The sequence below is a fragment of the Arvicola amphibius genome, chromosome 2 (genome assembly GCF_903992535.2).
Source record: "Arvicola amphibius chromosome 2, mArvAmp1.2, whole genome shotgun sequence".
NCBI lineage: Eukaryota > Metazoa > Chordata > Mammalia > Rodentia > Cricetidae > Arvicola > Arvicola amphibius.
Window position 1 is genome coordinate 32,394,581 of NC_052048.2, and position 23,519 is coordinate 32,418,099.

A 23,519-nucleotide genomic window follows, 5' to 3' on the forward strand; every position below is an offset into this window, starting at 1 on the left:
GTCTCGAAAAACCAAAAAAAAAAAAAAAAAAAATAAAGATTTATTTATGTATGTATGATGTATGACGTATGTATTTGTTTATTCATTCATTATGTATACAGTGTTCTCCCTGCATGTATGCCTGCCCACCAGAAGAGGGAACCTAATCTCATTATTGATGGTTGTGAGCCACCATGTGGTTGCTGGGAACTGAACTCAGGATCTCTGGAAGAGCAGCCAGTGCTCTTAACCTCTGAGCCATCTCTCCAGCCCTTTGAAGCTCTTTCTATGTGTGGGAAACACATGGTTCTCGCTCACAGGAGCTCAGTGACCTTCTTAGCTCAACCCTCATAGAAGCCCTTGCAACATAATGGCATTAACCATCTCACAGAGGGGGAAACAGGCTTGCAAAAAGGGAAATGGCAAAGTGGGAGTGAAGTGGGAACACAGGCTTCATATGTTTCCGTCCCGACCCCCTGTCAGAATGATCTGATCTGGACCCTGTGTGTGAAGAAGACACAAAGGTCATGAGAGCCTGTGCCCTCCGCCTGCAGCCCCGAGGAGCTCCAAAGCCCAGTGGTGGCATTTGTCCCTGTTTGTATAGGAGGAGAGGGGCACAGAGGAAGCAAGGGACATGTCTACTGGCTCGGCTCTACTGATTGGTCACACCCCTGATCCCACTGCTGGTGAAAAGGCCCCTGAGGTCTGTGTCCTGCGGCCAAATGGGTTATGTTTGATTCAGTGTACCCCAGCCATTCTGAGTGATGGATCTGAGAGGCAGGTACTGTCCACAACCGGCAGTGACTGCACCCAGGCCTGAATTCCAGGGGCGGGTGTTTCGACCCTGAGGTCATCAAGGCTGTGTGGACTGAATTCTGGGGAAAAGGACTGGGCTCTTGCACAGTCGAGGAGAGAGACCACATGAAGGAGCGTTCTTTCCTGCAGACCTCAGAGTCTGTAATCTTCACATTGCACAAGTCTCACAAGGCACTAAAACACAAGCTTCCTGCCGTCAGAGCATGTTAAAGGCCCGCTGTCCTCATAAGTTGTTAAACGCTGTTCTAGTTTCTCTGGCAGGTCCCATCATGCCTGAGCCCCAAGGTTCTTTGTGACTAGACAGGTTAACCTGGAAGGCTAATCTAGAAGGGAGTGTTCTTGTACTAGAACGGCAGCCCTGGGAAGGTGCCGCAGAGATGGGGAAACAGGTCCAAAGCTATCCAGCGGTGTTTGGAGAGGGGAGGCTGGAAACAGGCCGGCCATATGGGAGAGGTTCTGGCATTGAACCAGTCTATCTACAGGTGCAAAACAATTAGATAACCACCACATTCTCTCCTGATGCTGGATCCTGACTTAAAACCTCCAACAACTCTTAGGAATTCATGGTTCCGTGAAGCCAGATCATTAGTTAAATTTGGGAGACATTGTGTATCTAGAAGGGAGGGGGCTTATGTTTTGTGTGAACTCTTTTAGGTTTTAGACTTTATATTTTAATTCCCATAGTGTTCAGAACAACAGAGTTTAGCACCCATTGTACAGGTAAGGAAACTGAGGCCAGCACGGTCTGCTAGCAGGGACAAGAATAAGAATGCATCAAGGAACAGTTCTGAAGTTCAATCCCCTCCCAGGGACTCAGGGAAAGTGCAGTGGACAAAGGGCTTCCGGGACCTTCTCAGGCTTTGGCTGGCTAGTGAGGAAGGAAATTCCTTCTGCTTTTCTGACCTTGGAACTTGGGGCTCCAGGAGCATGATGGGCTCAGACAGGAAACCTAGTGATCGGGGAGATGATTTAGTGGGCAAAGGGCCTACTCTACAAACATGAGGATCTGAGTTCAGATCCCCAGCACTCACGTAAAAAGCTGAGCATGGTGGCACCAGTGCTAGGAGAGAGACCAGTGGCTCCTGGGAACTTGATGGCTATCCAGTATGCAAACTGGGGAGTGCCAGGCTCAGTGAAAGCCTGCTCTCAAAAAATGGGGCAATATAGGCAGATATGATGTCAATCTCTGCATCTACGTGTGTGTGCAAGGGAAGCACATCTGTACACACACACACACACACACACACACACAGAGCAGCTGGCTTTGGAAGAAGAAAACTCAGTGTTTGCTGGACTGCTGCTGTGCTAGGCACTGAGATAGAGATGAGTAGGTCCTTTGGACTGAAGAGATGGCTCGGTAGTTAAGAGCCGTGTACAGTTCTTATAGAGGACCTGAATTCCCACGCCTCCCAACAGCCAGGTCTAGGGGATCTGACACCTCCGGTCTCCATGGGGACTGTGCTCAAGTGTACATACCCACACAAACACAGTTTAAAATAAATATTTTTTTAAAAAAATCAAAACAAACAAATAAAAAACCAGATCAAGTAGATCCTCTGTAGTGTTGGCATTCAAATGCCAGCAACTGTAAATTAGGTTGATGGCCACAAAGATTTAAACCTGTACCTGGGCCAGGTGTGGTGGTGCATTCCTTTAGTCCCTGCTACCCAGGAAGCTGAATCCAGGAGGTTCTAGGCTGTAGCGTGCTATGCCAATGGGATGTTTGCACTGTTGGACATCAATATGGTGACTCCTAGGAGCAGGGACCACCAGGTTGCCAAAGAGTGGGGAGCCAGTCCAGGCTGGAAATGGAGCAGGTCAAACCCCAATGCTGATCAGCAATGGGATCATACCTGAGAATACATGCCAGCCCAGGCCTTTTTTAAAGTCCCATAAGGGCCCTTAAAGACGGACAAAAGGGGGCAGCAGGTGGCGGTCAGAGCAAGGCTGCTTTGAGGACCTTAGAGCAAGGGTGGGGCATGAGGACAGAGGTTGGGGGACATTACTACGGATGATATAAAAAAAAAAAAACAAAAAGAGGCCGGCCATGGTGGGCATGGTGGTGTGTGTTTGTAATCTTAGTACTTGGGATATCAAGGCAGGAGGATCAGGAACTGAACTGTCAGCCCAGGCTACACAGCAAGTTCAAGGCCAGTCTGGCTTCATACGATCTGGTCTCCATAAATGAAAAGAAGAAAGTCTTCAGGACAGCCCCTAGAGAGGAATGCATCCCTGTCTACGTCGGGGTTTTAGCCCGGGAATGTCCATCTTATATCTGGCTGTTCCTCCCTCTCCTTCCTCTGTCCATAAATATACAAATAAATAAAGTGAAAACAGAGTTGACGGTGCAAGCCCAGTAGATGCTGCTCCGGTACGCTGAGCCCTGCTCCAATCCCCAGCACTGAAATGAAGGAAAAGCCCATGTTGACTTTCTAATGTGCTAACCTCGAAATGTGATTTGTATGGAGCCACTGTAAGTGCAGACATTTCTTACAACAGTCATAAAAATGCTCAAGGGACTAAACCAGGTCCTAAGTGGTAAGATCTTGTGAAGCTATTTGATTTTCCTCCTTTCCCGCACGTCCCTACTACCTCCAAGGCCCCTGTGCCTTTGCAGCCTAGCGAATATTGGAGGTATACCTAGTTGGGCATTGGAAGTTGAGGGAGCTCCAGATGAGTTCTGGCCCCAGAAAGATAAGGTAAGATTGGAAGATTGGGACATTCATCCAGTGACTGGAGGAGCAGCCGAGGAAGGTCACCAAGGCCAGTCACACGTGTGTAAGGAAACCTTGTAAGGTGACAACCCACAAGGAAAGGGAGGCACACTCCGTGCTATCTGTGTTTATCTGTGAGCCCAAGAACTCTGTGCCTCCTAACAGGGGACAAAACAAACCAGGGCCAGGCTTGCTTTGTTTTTGTTTTGTTGCTGTTGCTGTTTGCTTGAGACAGATTCTCATGTAGCCCAGGCTGGCCTTCAGCTCTCTATATAGCCAAAGATGACCTTAAATTCTGAAATCTCTTGCCTCCATCTCCCCAGGGCTGGGATTACAGATGTGAGCCATCATAGCCATGTTATATGATGCTGGAGGTGGACCCAGGGACCAGGGACCAGGGACCAGGGACCAGGGACAAGGGCTTGTGAACAATAGGCTAAGTAAACACTCTAACAACCGAGCCACAGCCCCGTCCTGCTTTCTTGCTTTTCTTTTTTCTTCTTTCCTTCCTTCCTCCTCCTTCTCTTTTTCTTTTCTTTTCTTTTTCTTTTCTTTTCTTCTTTCTTTTTGTTTTTGGGACAGGGTCTCACAATGTATCGCTGGCTGTCCTGGAACTCACTATATAGAACAGACTGGCCTCAAACTCACATATATCTACCCTTTTCTGCCTTCTGAGTGTTCGGACTAAAGGCGTGCACCACTATGCCACGCAAGCTTGCTTTTACAAGTCAGTGTAGTGGCCAGGGCAGTCCTTGGGGTTTGATCTCCTGTTAGGCCTCTCCCCAACACCATTGCTTGGAGATGAAGTTTCCCAATGCACCCCGGCCACATATTCAGACCACAGCAGTGACCACATACAGGTTCCTTTGTTTCCTGGCCTTAGATTTCCCCTCTGTGAAACAGAGTCCTCTGGTACTTCCCTCCTGGGTGGTGTGGCAGGGACATAGGAGGAACAGTTGTGAGGCCGAGAACAAGTTGTGTGCTGTGGGCATTAGCACCCCCAGCAGGCAGGTGACAGTGAGAACCTGGTGGAGGAACTAGTCCTGGGCACACAGATGCCATGCTGACATTGGCAGCGTGGGATGAGAACACGGAAAGAGGAAGGGCCTGGGCACAGAGGTGGCTCAGATGCTGAAAGGCCTGCTCTTGCAGAAGACCTGGATTTGGTTCTCACCACCCACATGGTGGCTCACAAACGAGTTCCAGGGGACCCAACACCGTCCTTCTGTGATGGTTCCATCTGCCCCTGCTGATAGGTCAGCTGCTTTGGACTCTAGGAAGACCCTAACTGGACCAGCCTGAGCTATATAGGAAGACCCTAACTGAACAAATAGTAGCAAGAGCAATAAAACAAACTAGGTGCTGTGGGGCACGCCTTCAGTCCCAGCACTTAAGCAGAGGCAGACAGAGCTCTGGGAAGATGGGGCAAAGATACTAAAAGAGGAAGGGCCACCTCAGGCCCTACCTCTGAGAAGTTTCCATTTGCCCCTTCTGATGGGTCAGCACCATACTATCTGAGAAAGCTGAGTTTGGTATGTGCCCCCGCAGACCCAGCTACTCAGAGGAGAGGATGGCTTGAGCTCAGATGTGTAAGACCAGCCTGGGTGATACAACAATACCCTGTCTCTGAAAAAAACCAAAAACATGCCCTTGGAAGTTCCCTAGCCTATGAAGACACTCACTCCGGTATCTGGAGTGGCTAAATCTAAGCCAGGGCAGCAGAATTTCATAATGCTACTAGTGACTGTTTATGGCTTCTTTCCTGATGCTGGTGACAGGTTTGGGCATTGGTGCCAGCTGGGCTCCAGTCTCTCAACCTGGACAGAAAGCAGCCCTTGCTCAGTCCCTTCCAAGCTATGTGTGCCTGGCAAGTTCCTCAGCTTCTCTGTGCCTTGGCATTCTTACCTATAAAATGGGTACAATCACAGTGAGCCCTGATTGGGTAGTGGTGACTGTCTGGCAGCCCTGAGAGTTGTTTCATCCTCATCATAGCCCTTGCCATCCTCCTTGTCCTCGCCGTCACCTTTTGCTCTGTGCCTCACCCTGTGCATGTAGAGAATGGGAATCAGAAACATAAATTAGCCCGAGTCCCTGCCTTGTCTAGGTTCATGATCTTGTGGGAATGTCGATCCTCTGAGGAGCCTTACATGAAACATGAAGTAAAGGTGTGTGGAAGTTACTTGCTTTCATGTCAGTAACACTTAAATAGCAGAGGTGTGTGTGTGTGTGTGTGTGTGTGAAAACAGAATGGCCTGATTTCCTACTTCACCCACATCCACTAAGCATTTCCCACCAGGCCATTTTTTCTATCTGCTCCTGTCTATTAGCGAGGGAACACATGGCTACACCCAACTTCAAGGGATTCTTGGGAAATGTAGTCTTTGGTTGATAGTTTCTGGATTATCTAAAATCAGGAGGTTGGACCCAGTCATGTGTATTTCCTCCCCACAATCTGTTCTTCTAGCCATTTGGATTTTTTGTGTCCCCACCTGCAGAGACACTTCTAGTGACCCCTAGTGATTTCTCAGAAGCTCAGGCAAGCTGAGCACGCTGTCCCAAAGGGACTCAGTTCTCAACTCCTGGCTTGGTCTTCACCATCCACCCATAAATATTCTGACCTGCCTTCATGGTAGCCCATGAGCAAGTTTGTGTCCCTGTTTGGTCACTGTTTCCAGGTGTGAGACACAGAATTTGAACTCTGGAGTCCCAGCCTGTGTGAGATCATCTCTGAGAGCCAACACCTCGTATAGATGCATAGCAAAGCTGCCTGCTGTTTTCAGTCTCTGTTGTTCTATTTACCAGTAAAGTCTCGGAAGTCGGATACTGGGGTGAAAACCCGCTAGATCAGAGAAACTCTGTCTTCCAAGATCCTTCGTGCTCTCTGGCTAATTCTTGTCAACTAGTCGTTGGCTCCACCCCCGATCCACAGTCTCAAGGTTTCACAGTGCGGTCAAATATCCCACAACAGCTGACCTTGCAGGATTATTGTAAGGGTCAAATAAGACCATCTTTCAAAAGATCTTTTATTGTCTGGGAATTCACAGACGAGGGCTGATCCTGCTCCTACCTGACTGGTCTGTCGGCAGTGCAGAGGAAACTGGTCACATGCCCTTTGTAAATGAGTGACGTAATACAGGTACAGGGTGGCATGTGTTTTTGTTTTGAATGTATTTATTGTATGTGTATGGGTGTTTTGCTTCCGTGTGTGTCTGTATATCGTTGCCTGTAGTGCCCCTCCAAGGCGAGAAGATGGAGTAGGATCCCATGGAACTGGAGTTAGGGATCATTGTGAGCTACTATGTGGGTGCTGGGAATGGAATCCACGTTCTCTGCAAGAGCAACAAGTGCTCTTTTTGTTCTTGTTACTTTGTTTCTTTGAGACAGGGTCTTACTATGCAGCTCTGGCTGGCCTAGAACTCCCTATGTAGACCAGGCCGGCCACAAACTCAAAGATCTGCTGGCCTCTGCCACCCGACTGCTGGGTGCCACCATGCCCAGGTATAACAAGTGCTGACCCATCTCCCCAGCAGCTCCTGTTGTTTTTCTACCTTTATATAAATAAATGTAAAAAAAAAAGGTAAGAAGTAGAGACTGTCAGGCACGCCTTTAATCCCAGCACTCAGGAGGCAGAGGTGGGCAGAGGTGTGAGTTCGAGCTAGTTCCAGGACAGGTTCCAAAGCTACACAGAGAAACCCTGTCTCGAGAAAACAAAACAAACAAACAAACCAAACAAAACCGAACAACAACAACAAAGAAAACACAAAAACCTAAGACTAACAGAATAGCACACCGTAAAAGGGGTTTTGTTGCGTGGCAGTGGTGGCACACGCCTTTAATCCCAGCACTCGGGAGGCAGAGGCAGGCGGATCTCTGTGAGTTTGAGGCCAGCCTGGTTTAAAAGAGCTAGTTCCAGGACAGGCTCCAAAGCAGAGAACCCCTATCTTGAAAGACAAAAAAAGAAAAAAAAAGAAAAGAAATGAAAAAAGAAAACAAACAAAAACCAAAAATGCTTATAACTTCAAATGTTGTGTGCTTCCTTCCTTCCCTTATTCCTTTGCCAAGCTCTTTACATATGAAGAATATTAACTAAAGCAAAGTTAACAACTCACTGTTCTTCCAGGGAAAGTGATGGAGGCTTCAGGATCTTCTTCCCAGTCTCAAGACAGCAGTGGAGTCCACAGGGAAACAGAAAATCTGGACTGTAAGTTTGCCTTCTCAGATCCTCTGAGCATGGTCTCTGGGGTGTGGGTCCAGCATGGATGGGATTGGGACCATCAAAGTTCCTGCTCAGGTCATGTGGCATGAAGGCCACATCAAAGCTGTAGCAAAGAAGTGGTTTTCCATTCCCGTGCCTGTTCCCCACACTTTCTAGCTCAGCAGGTACTCAGTTGCTCCCCAGAATTTGAGAAGTTTCTGGGCAGCTTGTTTAGGAGGCAAGGAGCATCTCTAGAAGCTGGGAAGGGTCTCATGCATCTGTCCTTGGAGAAAGGGAAGGTTTAGGACTTGACCACAGGCTGTCTCTCTGTGTGACTTAGAGAACGCTGAACCAGTGCCCACTCTGAGTCTGGAGTTCTCCAGGTGGGGGATGGGGACAAGGGGGAAAGGGCCTTAGAAGCCTCTTTTCTAGGGTCTGTATGCAGAGGAATGTTTGCCTAGGGCTGTCTTTGACACCTCTACCCCTACCCAGAGGTCTTGATCTTGGACACCTCCCATTGGCCTTGGATGTTCAAGGGAGTAGTTCCTGTTGGTTCACTGAGTAGTGCTTCTTGGAGAAGCTGTACTGTGGCCAGGGAGGGAGTAGGGGGCAGGAAGCACTCACCACCTTGCCTGTGTACCTCCAGACCAAGAGACAGAGCTCCACAAGCAGGATGAGAAGGCCCACGAACGATCTGAGAGAGACAAGTCTTCCTCCTCCTCATCATCATCCTCCTCTTCCTCCTCCTCATCTTCTTCCTCCTCCTCCTCCTCAGGTATAGCAAACATTCTTAGGACTGGGGTATGACTTGATAGTACAGTGCTTGCCTCATAAGTACAGAGCCCTGGGTTCCATCCCCAGAAACACACACACACTCACACACACACACACACACACACACACACACACACACTAATAGAAATAAATTTAGAAAACATATAGGGTTGAATTTATTTTTTATTTTTTGGTTTCTCTTTTTTTTTTCTTTTTTTTTCTTCTATTTTTTGGTTTTTCAAGACAGCGTTTCTCTGTGTAGCTTTGGAGCCTGTCCTGGAACTCGCTAGACCAGGCTCTGTAGACCAGGCTGACCTTGAGCTCACAGAGGTCTGCCTGCCTCTGACTCTGGAGTGCTGAGATTAAAGGAGTGTGTCACCACCGCCCAACTAAGGCTGAATTTATAACCACATTGGAGCTATCATTTATTGAGTGGTTACTACCAGGTACTCTTCCAAGTAGTTTACATGTAAGAACTCAACCAACTCAACCAATTCTTGCAGGACCCCATTAAGAAAGAGCTGATATATTGGTAGTCTCATTTTACAGGTGAAGCCCAGGGAGGCTATGTGACCTGCTTTAAGAAAGCTCAGTTACAAACTTGGAGGTCTTTCTGGGACTGGGGAGTGTATGGGAGTAGGTTCTCTGCTTGCTCAATTGGAGAGTCAGCACTGTGATCTACTTTACACGGTGGGTCTGAGCTCTCACCTCTCCTTCTACCCTCCCCAGGGTCCCCATGCTTCCAATTTACTCAGATCTTGTCTTTTTCTACGTCTCATGTAGTTTGGATCCATGTATGTCTCTTTTAGGGTCCTCATTGTTATCTAGATTCTCTGGGATTGTGATTTGTAGGCTGGTTTTTCTTTGCTTTATGTCTAAAAGCCACTTATGAGTGAGTACATATGATATTTGTCTTTCTGGGTCTGGGTTACATCATTTAATATGATGTTTTCTAGATCCATTTATTTGTGATATACACTTATAATCCCAACACTTTAGAGCCAGAGGCAGAATAATGAGCAGGCTGTCCCAGACTAGCCTGAGCCACACAGAGAAACTGCTGCAAGCAAACAGAAAATAAACAAACACACCCTTTAAACCCCAAATTTATGTTATGAATAAATCATAGGCAAAACTGAAAAATTGTCAAGCATTTGTTAATGGACATTGTTCCTGGGTGATAGAATCTGAAGTTTTATTTTATTTATATTTTCCATGTTGTTTGATACTTTGCAATGAAGATCCTTGTTTTTCTTTCTCATTGATGTATATTTGTAAAATATAGAAAAGAAGGAAATGGGGGGTGAAGGAAGGATAACTCACTTAAGGATAACTCACTTGACTGCTTTCCTAGAGGTCCTGAGTTCAATTCCCAGCAGCCACATGGTGGCTCGCAATCATCTGTAATAGGATCAGATTCCTTCTTCTGCTGTGCAGGAAGACAGAGCAGTCATAAACACATGAATAAATAGACAAATCAAAAAAAAAAAGAAAAGAAGGAAATTGAAAAGCCAGAAAAGATTCCATTTCTGTGCTGGGCCCTTTTGGGATCTTGAACTGTACCCCAGCCCCCAGGATAAGCTGAAGGCTGTAGGACCCCTCTTTAGGGGAAGTATTAGCTAATGGAGAAACTTAAATTACATAAAGTTGCTAACTGCAGCCCATTCCCCCCACCCAACTTCCCCAATCAGCTGGGTAATATCAGCTGGGCAATATTTCAAGCTGCCCCTGTGGTTAGCACAGGGTCAGCAGATGTCTGGAGGACGTAACCAGGGGGGCTGTTGCTATCCCCCTTAAATACTAATAGCCTATCAGGAGCTAACAGCTGAGCTTTACCTCAGCTTTAGCCAATTATAATATAGGATACGTAATTTCATATTTTGAGACTGAAACCTTGTAATTGCTTTGTGTTTTTTGTCTTTATAAACCCCATACAATAGTAGACGGGGTCCTTCTCCCTCTGTCTGCTGCATCAGACTGTGAGGCAGAGGACCCATGCTAGCCCGTGCTTAATAAACTAAATCTTGCTTTTTCATTTGGAAGTGTGGCTCCGTGGTGGTTCTCTTGGGGGTCCTTGGACTCGGACACAATATTTGAGGGCTTGTCCCGGATCCCCAAGACCCCCGGACCCTCACCCCGAAGGTTTCTGGACCACTGGTGAGTGATATTGTCTGTCAGATGTTTGTAGCTGTGATTTCTGTCTGACCTCTGTTCTGTGGGAATCTGGTAGCCTGATAAAAGGCAGTTTCTGGGGTTCCCCTTTCTTTGGGGGCTGAAAATTCTTTTTCCGTTCAAAGCAGCCCAGGCCAGTGTCTGTATTGGCGTGCCGTGTCTGAGCTTGTGAGGTGGCCCATGACAGTTGATGTCTGGGACAGCTGATAGACGTGTCAGTAGGGCGGGAGTCATGGGCATCCAAGAAGACATTCTGGAGCCCACTGGGGGAGGAAATTGGGTCCTCCTCATTGTCCAGAGCCCCTGCAAGGAGCCTGGAGTCTGTGCAGAGTGGAGAAGCAGGTTCTGGCCAGCTCCTCTTTTGGAGGGCTTGGAGCCCTGTCTGGAGGATAGTAGGTCCTCAGTAACCTGGAGTCTCTGAGGGAGCCAGGGTCTCGTATGGTTTTTGGAATCGTGGATGCACCCCAAGCCACGGGAGGTAGCCACAGTTTCAGACCTCTAACTGAGCTTTTGAGGCCTCGCTGCTTTCTTCCTGTCGCTTTCATCTGTTGTTGTCTCTTTGTTTATCGTGTTTGAGTCTGGACTGATGAGGACTGGAAAAATGGAACAGAGCTTGAATGTGGAGGAAAAAGGGAGCGCACAACAGAGATGATGGCACATGCCTGTGATCCCAACACTCGGGAGACAGAGGCAGGAAGATTGCCACAAATCCGAGGCTGTTCTGCTCTCTAGTGAGTTCTAAACCAGCCAGGACTAGATGACGAGACCGTGTCTCAAAAGTAAAAGGGGTGAGGATAAAGTCACCCACATCTTATTCAGTAAGATAAACACACATCTGTTAGCTTGATTTGCAGTCAGTCTTCCCTATCCATGGACTCCGCATGCTCGGATCCAGCCAACCACAGGGTGAAAAACAGACAAACTGTGCCTATACTGAACACAGATGGCTGTTTAATTATCATATTACTAACAACACCAAGTATGAATTATGTAGCATTCACATTGTAGTAAATATTACAAGTAATCTAGAGGTGCTTTAAATAACAAAGAGGGGTCGGCAAGATGGCTCAGTGGGTAAAGGTGCTTGCTGCCAAGCTGACCACCTGAGTTCAGTCCCTAGGACCCACATGACCCACATGGTAAAAGGAGAAAAACAGCTATAGAAAGTTGTACTCTGGGGCTGGAGAGATGGCTCAGTGATTAAAAGTACTGGCTGCTCTTCCAGAAGACCTGGGTTCGATTCCCAGCGCCCACATGGCAGCTCACAACTGTCTGTGATTCCAGTTCCGGGGGGGATCTGACACCCTCACACAGACATACGTGCAGGCAAAACACCAATGCACATAAAATAAATAAATAATTTTAGTGAGAATTTAGAAAAAAGAGAGTTGTCCTCTGAACGTCTGCACATACGCTGTAGCATGTGCTTCCCCGACCAAGCATAAATACATATTTTTTAAATTAAGAAAAACAGCACAAGAGGACATATAGAAGGAGCAGCAGGCCACATCCCACCACCCGGCTTGCTTTACACCCAAAATAATTACACGGAAACTGTATTCATTTAAACACTGCCTGGCCCATTAGTTTCAGCCTCTTATTGGCTAATTCTCATATCTTGCTTTAACTTATATTTAGTAATCTGTGTAGCACCACGAGGTGGTTGCTTACCAGGAGATCTTAACCTGCATCCAACACAGGAGAGGCATGGCGACTGCCTATGGCGACTGCCTGAAGCGTCTGCCTTCTCTCTCCCAGAATTCTGTTCTGTCTACTCCACCCACCTATGTTCTGACCTATTGGGCCAAGCAGTTTCTTTATTAATTAACCAATGAAAGTCCTCCATCAAGGACACGTACAGTGTCTATGCAAATACTACACTTGTGTGTAAGGGACTGGCGTGTCTGTGGATTTTGGTGTGTGCGGCAAGTGTTAGAACCTTGTCCCATGGATAACAAGAGACCATATTACCAGCCGGCTCTTCTGTGTCAGCTGAAATTACATGAACACTGATTTGGAAGCACAGCTGCTGGACTTCCTGGAATTTTAATGAATCCACAATTGATCAGGAAGTCCCTAAGCACACGGAGGGAACTCATCTGGGGCCATCTGTGTAGTTCTGAGAGAAAGTTCTACTGCCAGGAACTCCTGGCTCTGAATTCTTAGACCACTGACTAGTCTAAGATAGACACAGCTCAGCCACGCCTTCAGCTTCCTGCTCCAGGCTAGGCAGCCTGAGACAACGGAAGAGGGGGACTGTGATCTTCAGGAGCTCAGGTGGGTGGAGAGACAGAAATCCTCCAGCCCTCCTGGTGAACTGACTCAGGAACAAGACAGCTAGAGCCGTAGAAATCCCAGGTGGGGAGGGCAAGGCCAATGAGGGTCTGAGCAACATGAATACAGTTTCTATAGGACATGTGACCTCAGTTTAGCTTCACAATCAGGAAGACAAGTGGGAAAGAGTTCCAGGCCAGTAGACACACAGCAGCAGACACCCAGAGTCACATGATGTCACGAGGACAGAGATGACACACCGTTGTGCTTGGTGGACTCTCTATAAGATGGCACGTCACAGAACTTGGTTGCCTCTTCAGGAAAGCTTCCCTGGGCAGCCGCTTCCCTGAGCAGTAGGGTCCAGTCAGAAAACACGAAGAGGACAGTGACACAGAAAGTTAGGGGCCGCTGTCCTAATCTGCAGCCAGGCAAAGTGGGGTCACCGAGAACATCCACCAGAGCAACAGTGGTCCTGGCTCCTTCCAGCCTGAGGCCCTACAGCTTGTGTTTACTCCTCACAGACAGCAGCGAAGAGGACCAGCACTCCGGAGGTCCCAGGGGACATCGAAGGAAAGCCCACAGGGACGGCTCTCCTGGTAGGCTGCAGGCTCCCCACCTTCCCTTTGCTTCTTGGATCACTGCAGAGCTTAGTGGGGCTGTATGAGGAGGTTCCTCATAAAGTGCTGTCTGTAACCATATGAACGGGAAATAGTCTACCTAACGTCCTATAACAGCTAACAGCTACAACAGCCAGACTGAAGCAGAAAGCTGGGCTCTGTCTTGGTGATAGTCATGGCTGTGGGTTTGTATGTCTTGAGGCAGTGTTCCACTGTGTGGCCTTGGCTATTCTAGAACTTACTACGTAGACCAGGTTGGCCTCGAACTCACATAGATCCTCTGCCTCTGTCTGCTGGGGAAAGTGTGTGCCATCATACCCTCCTTTGTTTGTGTTTGATGAGCATTTCTCTAGCTCTGGCACGATAAGTGGCAAGTCACGGAACTCACTTCACCTCAGATGTATGTGTAATACATCTTACCCAAAACAGGAAGAATGGGGCTGGTGAGCTGGCTTAGCAGGTTAAAGGCACCTGCCACCAAGCTTGAAGACCTGAATTGCATGCCTGGGACTCACATAGGAGAGAACTGACTTCTAAAGCTGTCTTCTGACCTCCATATGCACACTGTGGCAAGAGCTCCATGCCCCCATGCAATTAAATAAATATTAAAAAGAATAGTTTACAGAACAGGAAAGCATAAAGATATCGATAGTAATTATGATAGTGAAGTTATTTATTTATTGCAATACTAGGGTGGTACCCCAGGTTCATGCAAGTGTTTTTCCACTGAGCTACATTGAGCTACAACCTCAACACCCCCCCTTTTGAAAAATGTATCACCAGGCGGTGGTGGCACACGCCTTTAATCCCAGTACTCGGGAGGAAGAGGCAGGTGGATCTCTGTGAGTTTGAGGCCAGCCTGGTCTACAACAGCTAGTTCCAGGACAAGCTCCAAAGCTTGTCCTGGAACACAGAGAAACCCTGTCTCGAAAAACCCCCCAAAAAAAGTATCACTTATGTATGTGAGTGTTTGTCTGCATGTATGTGTGTGTACCATATGCATGCACGGTGCCCATAGAGGCCAGAAGAGGGTATCTGATCCCCTGGAACTGGAGTCACAGATTGTTCTGAGCCAACTTGTGGGTGGAGGCTGGGAGCTGAACCTGGGTCCTCTGCAAGAGCAGCCAGTGCTCTTAAACTCTGAGCCATCTTTCTAGTCCTGGGAAATTACTTTTGCCAAAACAAACAAACAATAAACAAATAAATGTGGAAAGACGGGAACATCAGGGAAAGAATGGAAATTAATGAATAAATGTCTATTACAGAGCCTGGTGTGCAAAGTGCTTGGTAAACACTACTTACGATGCTGAAGTTGAGTCTAGGTTCTATTTCTAGAGGTGCAACTTAGCCGGGGACCTGGGTATGTAGCTCAAGGCAGAGTCTGTGCTTAGCACGGAGAAGCCCGATCTCCAGCGCCCATAATGATGATGATGATGATGATGATGATGAATAAACAAAACAACAACAAATTAAAAAAAAAAAACAACAACCACACCAGGAACTCGGGTTCTACAAGAGACCTGTACGTTTGGCAGAATCATTTTACTTTTTGCTTTTCTCTCCATCACCGCACATCCCTGTGCTGGGGTCAGATCAGTGTCTCACACGCACTAGGCGAGCTCTCTCCCGCTAAGCTGCTCCCTGAGCTGTCCTCGAACCTTTGAGCCTCAGCAGCCTTGCCTGCAGAATAGGTAGGCGAGCCCTGAGGCCCTCTCCGTACTCTCTCCCAGAGAACTGAAAGGAAACATTCAATATCAATTACTTAGTGCACCACTGGCACACCTTAGAGCTTAGTGAATGACAAGTATTCTTATTATATAAAATTTAAGGGCTGGGGAGATGGCTCAGTGGTTAGGAGCATTGCCTGCTCTTCCCAAAGTCCTGAGTTCAATTCCCAGCAACCACATCGTGGCTCACAACCATCTGTAATGGGGTATGGTGCCCTCTTCTGGCCTGCAGGCAGACACACAGACAGAATATTGTATACATAATAAAATAAAATAAAGTTTATTTTAAAAAATTAAAGGTTAATTTATTTATGTGTAGGCGTGTTTTGCCTGCCTGTATGTATATGTACCATGTACATGCCTATGCCCACAGAGGCCAGAAGAGGGTTCAGATCGCCTGAAAATAGAATTACAGGAAATTGTGAACTGCCATGTGGGTGCTGGGAACTGAGCCTGGGTCCTCTGCCAGAGCAGCCAGTGCTCTTACCTTCTGAGCCATCTCTCCCACGGGCATTAACTACTCTTGACTGCCTCAGGTCCAGTCAGACATGAAGTTTCATGTCAGTGAGAGAACATAGTAACTCTAGGGGGCACTGAGGGTAAGGCCCTGTGATTCTGTTTACCTTTTGGAGGCCAGATGTGGGAGGAGGGAGGTGGCGCTCGGACAAGGTTTGTCTCCACAGGTGCTGACCACGGGGACCTGGAGGTGCCGAAGGATGAGCTCCAGCTCTATGGAGGTGACTGCTTGTCCCCTGGCTTTGGGGAAGAGAATCATGAGGGCTGAGGACCGGTGGGCAGGACAAGGGGTGGAGTCTCATGATCCCAAGCAGATACATGAGGTAGCCAGGCCGCAGCAATCCAGGTGGCACTAGGGTGCCCTCTGCCGTGATTACAGCGATTCGAGGACAGTCAGTCTTCACTGCTGACTGGAACCCTGACTTTCAGCGTGGTGTTGACTGGTCACCCACAGATCTGGGCTCCAGTTTTACCATCAGCAAAATGGGTATGACCCACTCCCTCTCTTGGAACCCTGCACCGTTTAAGAAAATCTCAGATCCCGCATCCCCGTTTACGAACTGTTTCCCAGAGCCCTGCACGATGGCGAGGAGGTGCAGAAAACACAGAGATGAGTGTAAGCGATAGGACGCTTTGGTCAGCAGCACTGTGATGGGGCAGGAAAGTCTGCGGACCGACTTAGTTCATCAAAGAGCCCCCAGATGCACACTACCCAGTGAGAGAGTCAGGTCCCCAATATCCGCCTAACCCCCAACTCCTGGTAATGACCAGAGAAACAGCAAGAAACACGGGTACACTCAGAGTGAGAAGATCCACACAGTACATATTGGACTATAGCTCATGGCTGCCTCTGAGCACGGGCATTGTGCATGATCTTTGTGTTGTCTTATTTGCTTATCTAAATTTATTTATTCATTTATTTGAACACTAGAGACTGAACTAAAGGATTTTTGTTGTTATTTTGATTTTAGAAAGATTTTCATTTTTTCTTTATTTTAAAGATTTATTTTGCGTTTGAGTGTTTTGCCTACATGTATGTCTGTGTACTATGTGGATGCCTGTGGAGGCTAGAAAGGGAGTTGGATCTCTTAGAATTAGAGTTACAAATAGATTTAAGCTGCCATGAGGGTGGGGACCAAACCCAGGTCCTCTGAAAGAGGAGCTATTTCTCCTGTACCACATTTTTATAAGTATGTGTCTGAGCGCGGGTTTAGGCATATGAGCGCAGTGCCAGAAGAGGCCAGCAGAGGGCATCAGATCCCCTGAAGCTGGTACTACAGGAGGTTGTGAGCATCTGGTACTCTCAACCATCTCTCCAGTCACGATTTTGCTTTGTTTAAAGTAAAAAGCACTAGCTTTCCACGACTTGAGGTGATGGGGTAATTGCCAATTAGATGGAGCAGGAACCCTTTGTCTGCTCCAGTCCCTATCCAGCCTATACCAGATCAGTGTAAGTCTCCACGTAGCCTACCTTCCTCCATAGCGCTCCTTCTCAGGAGAGCACCATCATGTGTGTGCTCACTGATTCTCCTTCCATGCAGGTGCTGCTGGGGAAATGGTGCTTGCTGGGGAGTCAGGTGAGTCGCAGGAAGCAGAGGGGGTCAAGGATACTGGAGTTGAGTGATGTCTGGGTGCTGTCCTGATGAGGCACTCTCAGGGTCATGACTGAGACGTGGGAACTCCAGGGAACTGCAGGGACCGGGCTGCATGCAACAGGCAGGAGAGGAGTTGTGGGATGTTGGAATGGGGGGTCCAGGCAAGAGGAAGCAGACATTGGCCAGCTGGGAAAGGTCCCTTGGATCCTATGGCTGGAAAATTACCTAGAGCCTTTTCTTAGTGACCTCCCGGTGACTAGTCACAGGGGTGAAAGCCCCTGGCAAGGAGCTTTGGCCTACCTGGCACTGACATTGAATTTCTCATTTCTAGGACTCCGGAGGAGAGGTTCCGGCTCAACAGGGGGTAAATATATAAACTCTAAGAACAGCAGGAGGCTGTGTGGATTACAGAGGGGCCAGAAAGGACCACAAATGGCCTGAGAGAGTGGCCAGTTCTAGCAGGGATGCAACACCCGTATGATTCGAGAAGAAGTCTCCATCAGAGGGGAAATGGAAGGAAGAACAGGGCTAGGCCTTTAGGGGGATGAGGAAGTCAGTGAGGGTCCCAGGACAACCACTCCTACCTTCAGGGTCCTGCCTCTTGCTCCTGCTGTGAGAACTGTCTGATCCATAAATACCCAGCAATCAAGTCTCTAAGGCCAGAGCAGCAGTCTATAAAACACATCTCTCTCTTTTTCTCTCTTAAGGAGAAGTGGAGGCCTCTCAGTTAACAAGGCTGAACATAAAGAAGGACGGTAAGGAAGTCGATGGTTAGGAGCCGTGCTCACCTAGCTGGTCCAGATTTCTGTGTGTGTTTGATGGCTGGCAGCTAGAATGACAGTAACCCCAGTCAGCTCTGCCAAGGGCCTCACAGTTAGCAAAGTCCTCAGCTCTAATCACCTGGGAGTGTGGGGGTGGAGTACAAGCAGCGATGCCTATCTCTTCATGTAGAAATTGAGGCCCATGGTTGGTGGAGGCCTGACAGCTAATGAAGTGGAATGCCCTGGGCTTGACAGCCGGTCTTATACTCCCTTTGCTATGCATGAAAACACGGGAGATGATAAATGTTTCTCATGCCCTGTGGCGGGGCATAGTTAGGCTGTGGGGTTCATGAAGTTCCACTGGGGACGTGATGAGAGCTTCAGGCCTTCCTCTGCTCCAAGCCTGAATCTCTGAGGACTTCCTGGAAGACCGTGAGAGTAGGAAAGGGAGACCTTGGCTTTTAATTTGTTTACAAGATTAAGAAAAATATTTATAAGAGTGCATGTGTCCAAGGAGGCCAGAAGAGGGTGTCAGAGCCCCTGGAGTTAGAGCTACAGGTGTCTGGCTAGAGGCTGGTAGAGATGGGTGGTGTGAATTGAACTTGGGTTTCTACAATAGCAGTACTCACTGCTGAACTAACTCTCCGGTCCCTCACCATGTTTTCTGATTAAGCAAATGGTAGTTGTTCTAGAAAAAGCTTGAGTTACTTTCAAAGCTCCCCCCACATTCCCATTTTTCAGGAAACGAGAATCCTGGGCTTATGCCCTCTCTTAGTCTTGGTCCCTGACCACCATAGCAAACTGTTTGGCTGAGGGTGGGGATAGCGCATCAAGGGCTCACTGGACGGAAACCCAAGAGTCTCAAAGTACAGGTCATGTCTGCCTTGTTTCGAGACTTGTAGGGCATGTTATGCCCCAAAAGAAAGCAATCCCCCTGCCTCTGGAATCTGGAGCCTTTGATTCAGCCCTGACATCACTCATTTCCTCTGAGAAAGACCCTTCCCCGGGCAGCAGGGTTTGCTCACCCTGGTCTAGGTTGACTTTTGCTTTGTTTAGTGTGTGGGAGGCAGTGTTTTATTCTGTCTATGTAACCCAGACTGACCTCAAACTTGGGTTCTTTGTTCTCAGCCTCCCCATTATTGGGTCACAAGTATGTATCACCATTCCTAACTTTCCTTAACTCTCTTTTATATTCCCCTTGTCTGAGAAAGCAGGGAGACCACTATTGACCCTGGTGACATCCCTACCTCAGTGTCTAGCATCCCGAGATCCAACCTCTCTCACGCCTGTTAGCCTCAGAGCTTTGCATTCAGTGCCTTTGCATGTTTCACGATTGTTTTTTAATGCTCTCTCAACAAATGAGCTCCTGAGCACCCTGTGTGGCTGCTCTAGCTGCTGAGTTTCCTTGGGCAGGAAGCTGACTGGGATCCTCCTTCTCGAAGACCTAGAGCCCAGGGAGCAGGGGAACAATAAACACAGAGATAAAACCCAAGCTGCATGGCTGTGCATGTACCAAAATTAACGAAGAGAGATAGGGCTCAAACGGGGACTCCTGGAGACCAAGGGCTAAAGCTGGGAGATTGAAAAATGCAGACCACTAAGGCACTGTTCGTTATTCCAGTTCTGATCCGCTCCTGTACCAGGGGTCTAATCAGGCCTGTGTCTGCCTCCCTCTTGAGTAGACCAGAGGCCCCATCTACACAGCCTTTTTGCAGCAGCTCCCCTCTCCAGGTGGCCAGACAGGAATTCCAGACCAGTGGTGTTTCCCGGGACATTAACACAGCTGCCAAGTTTATTGGTGCTGAGGCTGCCATAGTTGGTGTGGCTGGATCCGGGGCTGGCATTGGAACAGTGTTTGGTAGCTTGATCACTGGCTATGCCAGGAACCCGTCTCTCAAGCAACAGCTCTTCTCCTATGCCATTCTGGGCTTTGCCCTGTCTGAGGCCATGGGACTCTTCTGTTTAACAGTCGCCTTCCTCATCCTCTTCCCCATGTGAGGCTCCATGGGGTCACCCAGCTGTCCCTGCTGCTTCGACTCCATGCCAGTTCTGGTGCTGGAGGGTGCTAAGCTTTACCATTAAACAATAACATTTCTCTTTCAAAAAAAAAAAAAAAAACCCTGGTTGGTCAGGAGCAGGAGCACCATCATTTTTAAAACAAGAAGAGGCTGGATGGATGGTCCAGCAGTTAAGTGCATTTCCTCTTTGTCAGAGGACTGGAGTTTGGATCCCGGCACTCATATCACAAATGTCTGTAACTCCAGCTCCAAGGGATCTGATTCACCCTTCTGACACCTGTGGGCACTTGATGCACGCTTATGTGGGGGCATGCATGTACCCCCACACAAATAAAATAAAAAATAGAGCAGTTGGGCATGGTGGCACACACTTTAATACCAGCACTAGGCTGGCAGAGGCAGTTGGACTTCTATGAGCTCCAAGACAGCCAGGGTGACACAGTGGAACATTGTCTCAGACAGACAGACAGACAGGCAAATAGCTGGGCATCATGGTGCATGTCTTTAATCCCTGTACTCTAGAGGCAGAGGCAGGTGGATCTCTGTGATATCAAGGCCAGCTTGGTCTACAGAGAGAGTTTCAAGTTATCCAGGGTTACAGAGTAAAATGAAAAACACACACATAAAAACAAAAGAACAGGCATGGGATCGTGGCAACACACCTGTAACCCTAGTACTCTGAAGCTTGAAGCAGAAGAATCCTAAATTGAAGTTAACCCTGGGCTGCATAGAGAAGACACACACACACACACACACAGAGAGAGAGAGAGAGAGAGAGAGAGAGAGAGAGAGAGAGAGAGAGAGAGAGAGAGAGAGGGAGGGAGGGAGGGAGGGATGGAGGGAGGGAGAGAGAGAGAGAGAGAGAGAGAGAGAGCCAGCCTCTACCCTTTCTTGTAGATGAGTTTTTCCATTTCGTCCTCCTCTGCTTTGCCATTGGAGCCTTGCTGGTATGCTATCACTACTACGCAGGTGAGCCTCCCTGGGGACCTGGGAAGGGGCTGCATGGGAGGACAGGGCATTGATCTACAGCCCAAAGACTCACTATTCTTTCCCTGCTACCCTTGAAGACTGGTTCATGTCCCTCGGTGTCGGCCTGCTCACCTTCGCCTCCCTGGAGACCATCGGCATCTACTTTGGGCTGGGTAAGCGGTCCTGTGGGAAAGCCACACAGAGCCGCAGGCTCCTGGAGGGGAGGGGGATGGTGGCTGGCCATCACACTTGCCAAGAGTCATGATCTAAACTTTTTTTTAAAAATCAATTCCTTATGTTTGTGTTTTCTTCCTGACCGCATGTGAGGTCAGTGAGAGGTGAGAGGTCCTTGGCAGAACCTTGTGGAAAAAAGGGGGGCAGTCCCACAAAAACAGTTTAAAGTAGCAAACACGCATAGCTCCTCAGATACTGAAAACAAGCGAGGGGAGCCAGGCATCAAGGTCGCTGGGTTTCCTGTCCCTGTTATTACTGCCTGTGACTCTTTTCCGTGTAATAGCCACAGCACTGTTATTGACGTTAGCCTAAAATTGCATGTTAGGGCTTTGTTTGCGTGGGGTGTGCCTCGGTCCTGGGGCAGCAGGGAGTGAGCCTGACCCTGGGGCCCTTGAGGGGTCACCATCCTGACTAACATCTCCCCTTGCTTCTGAGCAGTGTACCGGATCCACAGGGTGCTTCAGGGCTTCATCCCCCTCCTGCAGAAGTTCAGGCTGCCAGGTAATGGTGCTGCACACACCCCTATCCGAACTCTTGTGATTGGGGCTTTCTTCTCTGAAAGAGGTCTGCCGTCTAGGGACAGTCCTGGAGGCAGGAGGCTGAAGCTCAGGTTCTGCCTCTGTTCGGTGACCCCAGACAGCTCTTTTCTGTGCTGGCAATGGAGCCCAAGCCCCGCAGCACGCTAGACAAGCCACAGCCCAGCTGTTCGTAGCCTCTTTGAGCCTCAGGTTTCTCCACTGGAAAATTGGTATAATTTTTACTGCATGAAGCAGCCCATCAAGTAAGAAAGGGTGCAGAGGGCTGTAAGCATGAACACTGAAGGAAAGCAAGGAGCCTGCACTCCCCAAACTCTACTTCCTCCCTGGCTGTGTTAAGTATCTTTGCAGTTGCCTTCGACATAGCCTGGGCTAAAGTAGAGTCTGTGTGTGCATGCGTGTGCGTATGCGTGTGCGTGTGTGTTTGGGGGGGCTAGGATGGGACCCAAGGCTTCACATATGCTAAGAAACTGCTCTGCTACAGAGCCATACACCCACCCCATTGTCTTTGATTAACAGCCCAGCAACTTTGCATTTGGTGCTATTGTGCCTCAGAGTCTGGAAGCCAGGCAGGGGTAGTGTGTCTCTGTGCTGGGGGTGGAGAGGGGTAATGCCTCCACAACTAGGGACCACGGGGAGTGCCTTCAGGGAGGACCACATGCCACCTTCCCTGTGTTGTTTGGGCATTTGAGGTGGTGGTGGGGCAGGACTTGACTGCCTGAAGGATCCTATATCATCCTGCCGCCCTTGCCTTCCAGGGTTCAGGAGAACTGATTGAGAACTCTGTCTGATGGCATCTGAGCCAGTCCCCAATGTGACCACTGTAACCACTGCCATACCTGAGCCCAGAAGACAGAATGCCATGCTGGAAGACACCAGGAGCCCACGCCTGCAATCAAGAGCTCTTTCCTTCCCTGTGGTCTCAGTGTTAGCACCAGTGGGCAGGCTCTCGCTCTGCAGATTAACACACAGTCTCCAGGGGGACGAGAGAAGGGGTGGCATCTAAATGAGCAAGAAGGATCGGGGACACCACTGATCTTAGGGCCCCACAGGCTGGCATCTGTGGTCTTTCTCAGGTCCTCAGGCCATGCTCACAGTTCCTGCAGAGTCTTCCTGGGATAGAGAGTCTACTGCCCAGAGGTAGGGAGCTATCAGGCTATGTCCCCAGGGGAACCTGTTACAGATAAGATGTCTGGGACTAAAGCTGTGACCCCATCACCCGATGACTAGCGTGTTGCCCTTGGACTCCTTCAAAACCCAAATAAACATTCTGTTCTCTATGCTAAAAAGGAGTCAACTAATATTCTTTAGGTTTCTTCTTTGTCTCTGCCTCCCCGAGGGGTGGGATTAAAGGCATGCACCACCACCGCCCAGCAGACCTATAATTCTTAATACCTTTATAGCTTAAAGAGTAAGGCCTCATATTAGAATATTAAACAATTTTTAAACAACTGTGCAGCAAATGAGAACAATGTATAAGTATCTTACATTCTGTTAACACCAAAATGTAAACAATGTATAAGTATCTTGATCAGTGGTAGAAATGTATAGTGCAATATGATAAATATATCCTAAAACTGTATCAATATACAAAATGTCTTAAGCAGAGGTAGAAGCATACA

At 48.4% G+C, this 23,519-nt stretch overlaps 2 protein-coding genes across 3 annotated transcripts; both read left to right on the forward strand.

The window, feature by feature from the left end:
* The first annotated feature begins 7,637 nt into the window (after positions 1 to 7,637).
* Positions 7,638 to 23,026, forward strand: Tmem40 (transmembrane protein 40). Of its 2 annotated transcripts, XM_038320160.1 has the most exons (11): positions 7,638 to 7,710; positions 8,351 to 8,479; positions 13,446 to 13,520; positions 15,952 to 16,005; positions 17,326 to 17,361; positions 17,711 to 17,743; positions 18,087 to 18,134; positions 21,056 to 21,127; positions 21,226 to 21,300; positions 21,800 to 21,862; positions 22,656 to 23,026. In XM_038320160.1, exons 1-11 carry the CDS (start codon positions 7,638 to 7,640, stop codon positions 22,673 to 22,675), a joined length of 678 nt encoding a protein of 225 aa, XP_038176088.1. In that variant the 3' UTR covers positions 22,676 to 23,026. The 2 variants fall into 2 exon arrangements, with proteins under 2 accessions (XP_038176088.1, XP_038176089.1); XM_038320161.1 differs by lacking the exon at positions 13,446 to 13,520.
* Positions 19,728 to 20,138, forward strand: LOC119807929 (ATP synthase F(0) complex subunit C1, mitochondrial-like). The gene has a single exon (XM_038320162.1). It carries the CDS (start codon positions 19,728 to 19,730, stop codon positions 20,136 to 20,138), a length of 411 nt encoding a protein of 136 aa, XP_038176090.1.
* Positions 23,027 to 23,519: the final 493 nt, after the last annotated feature.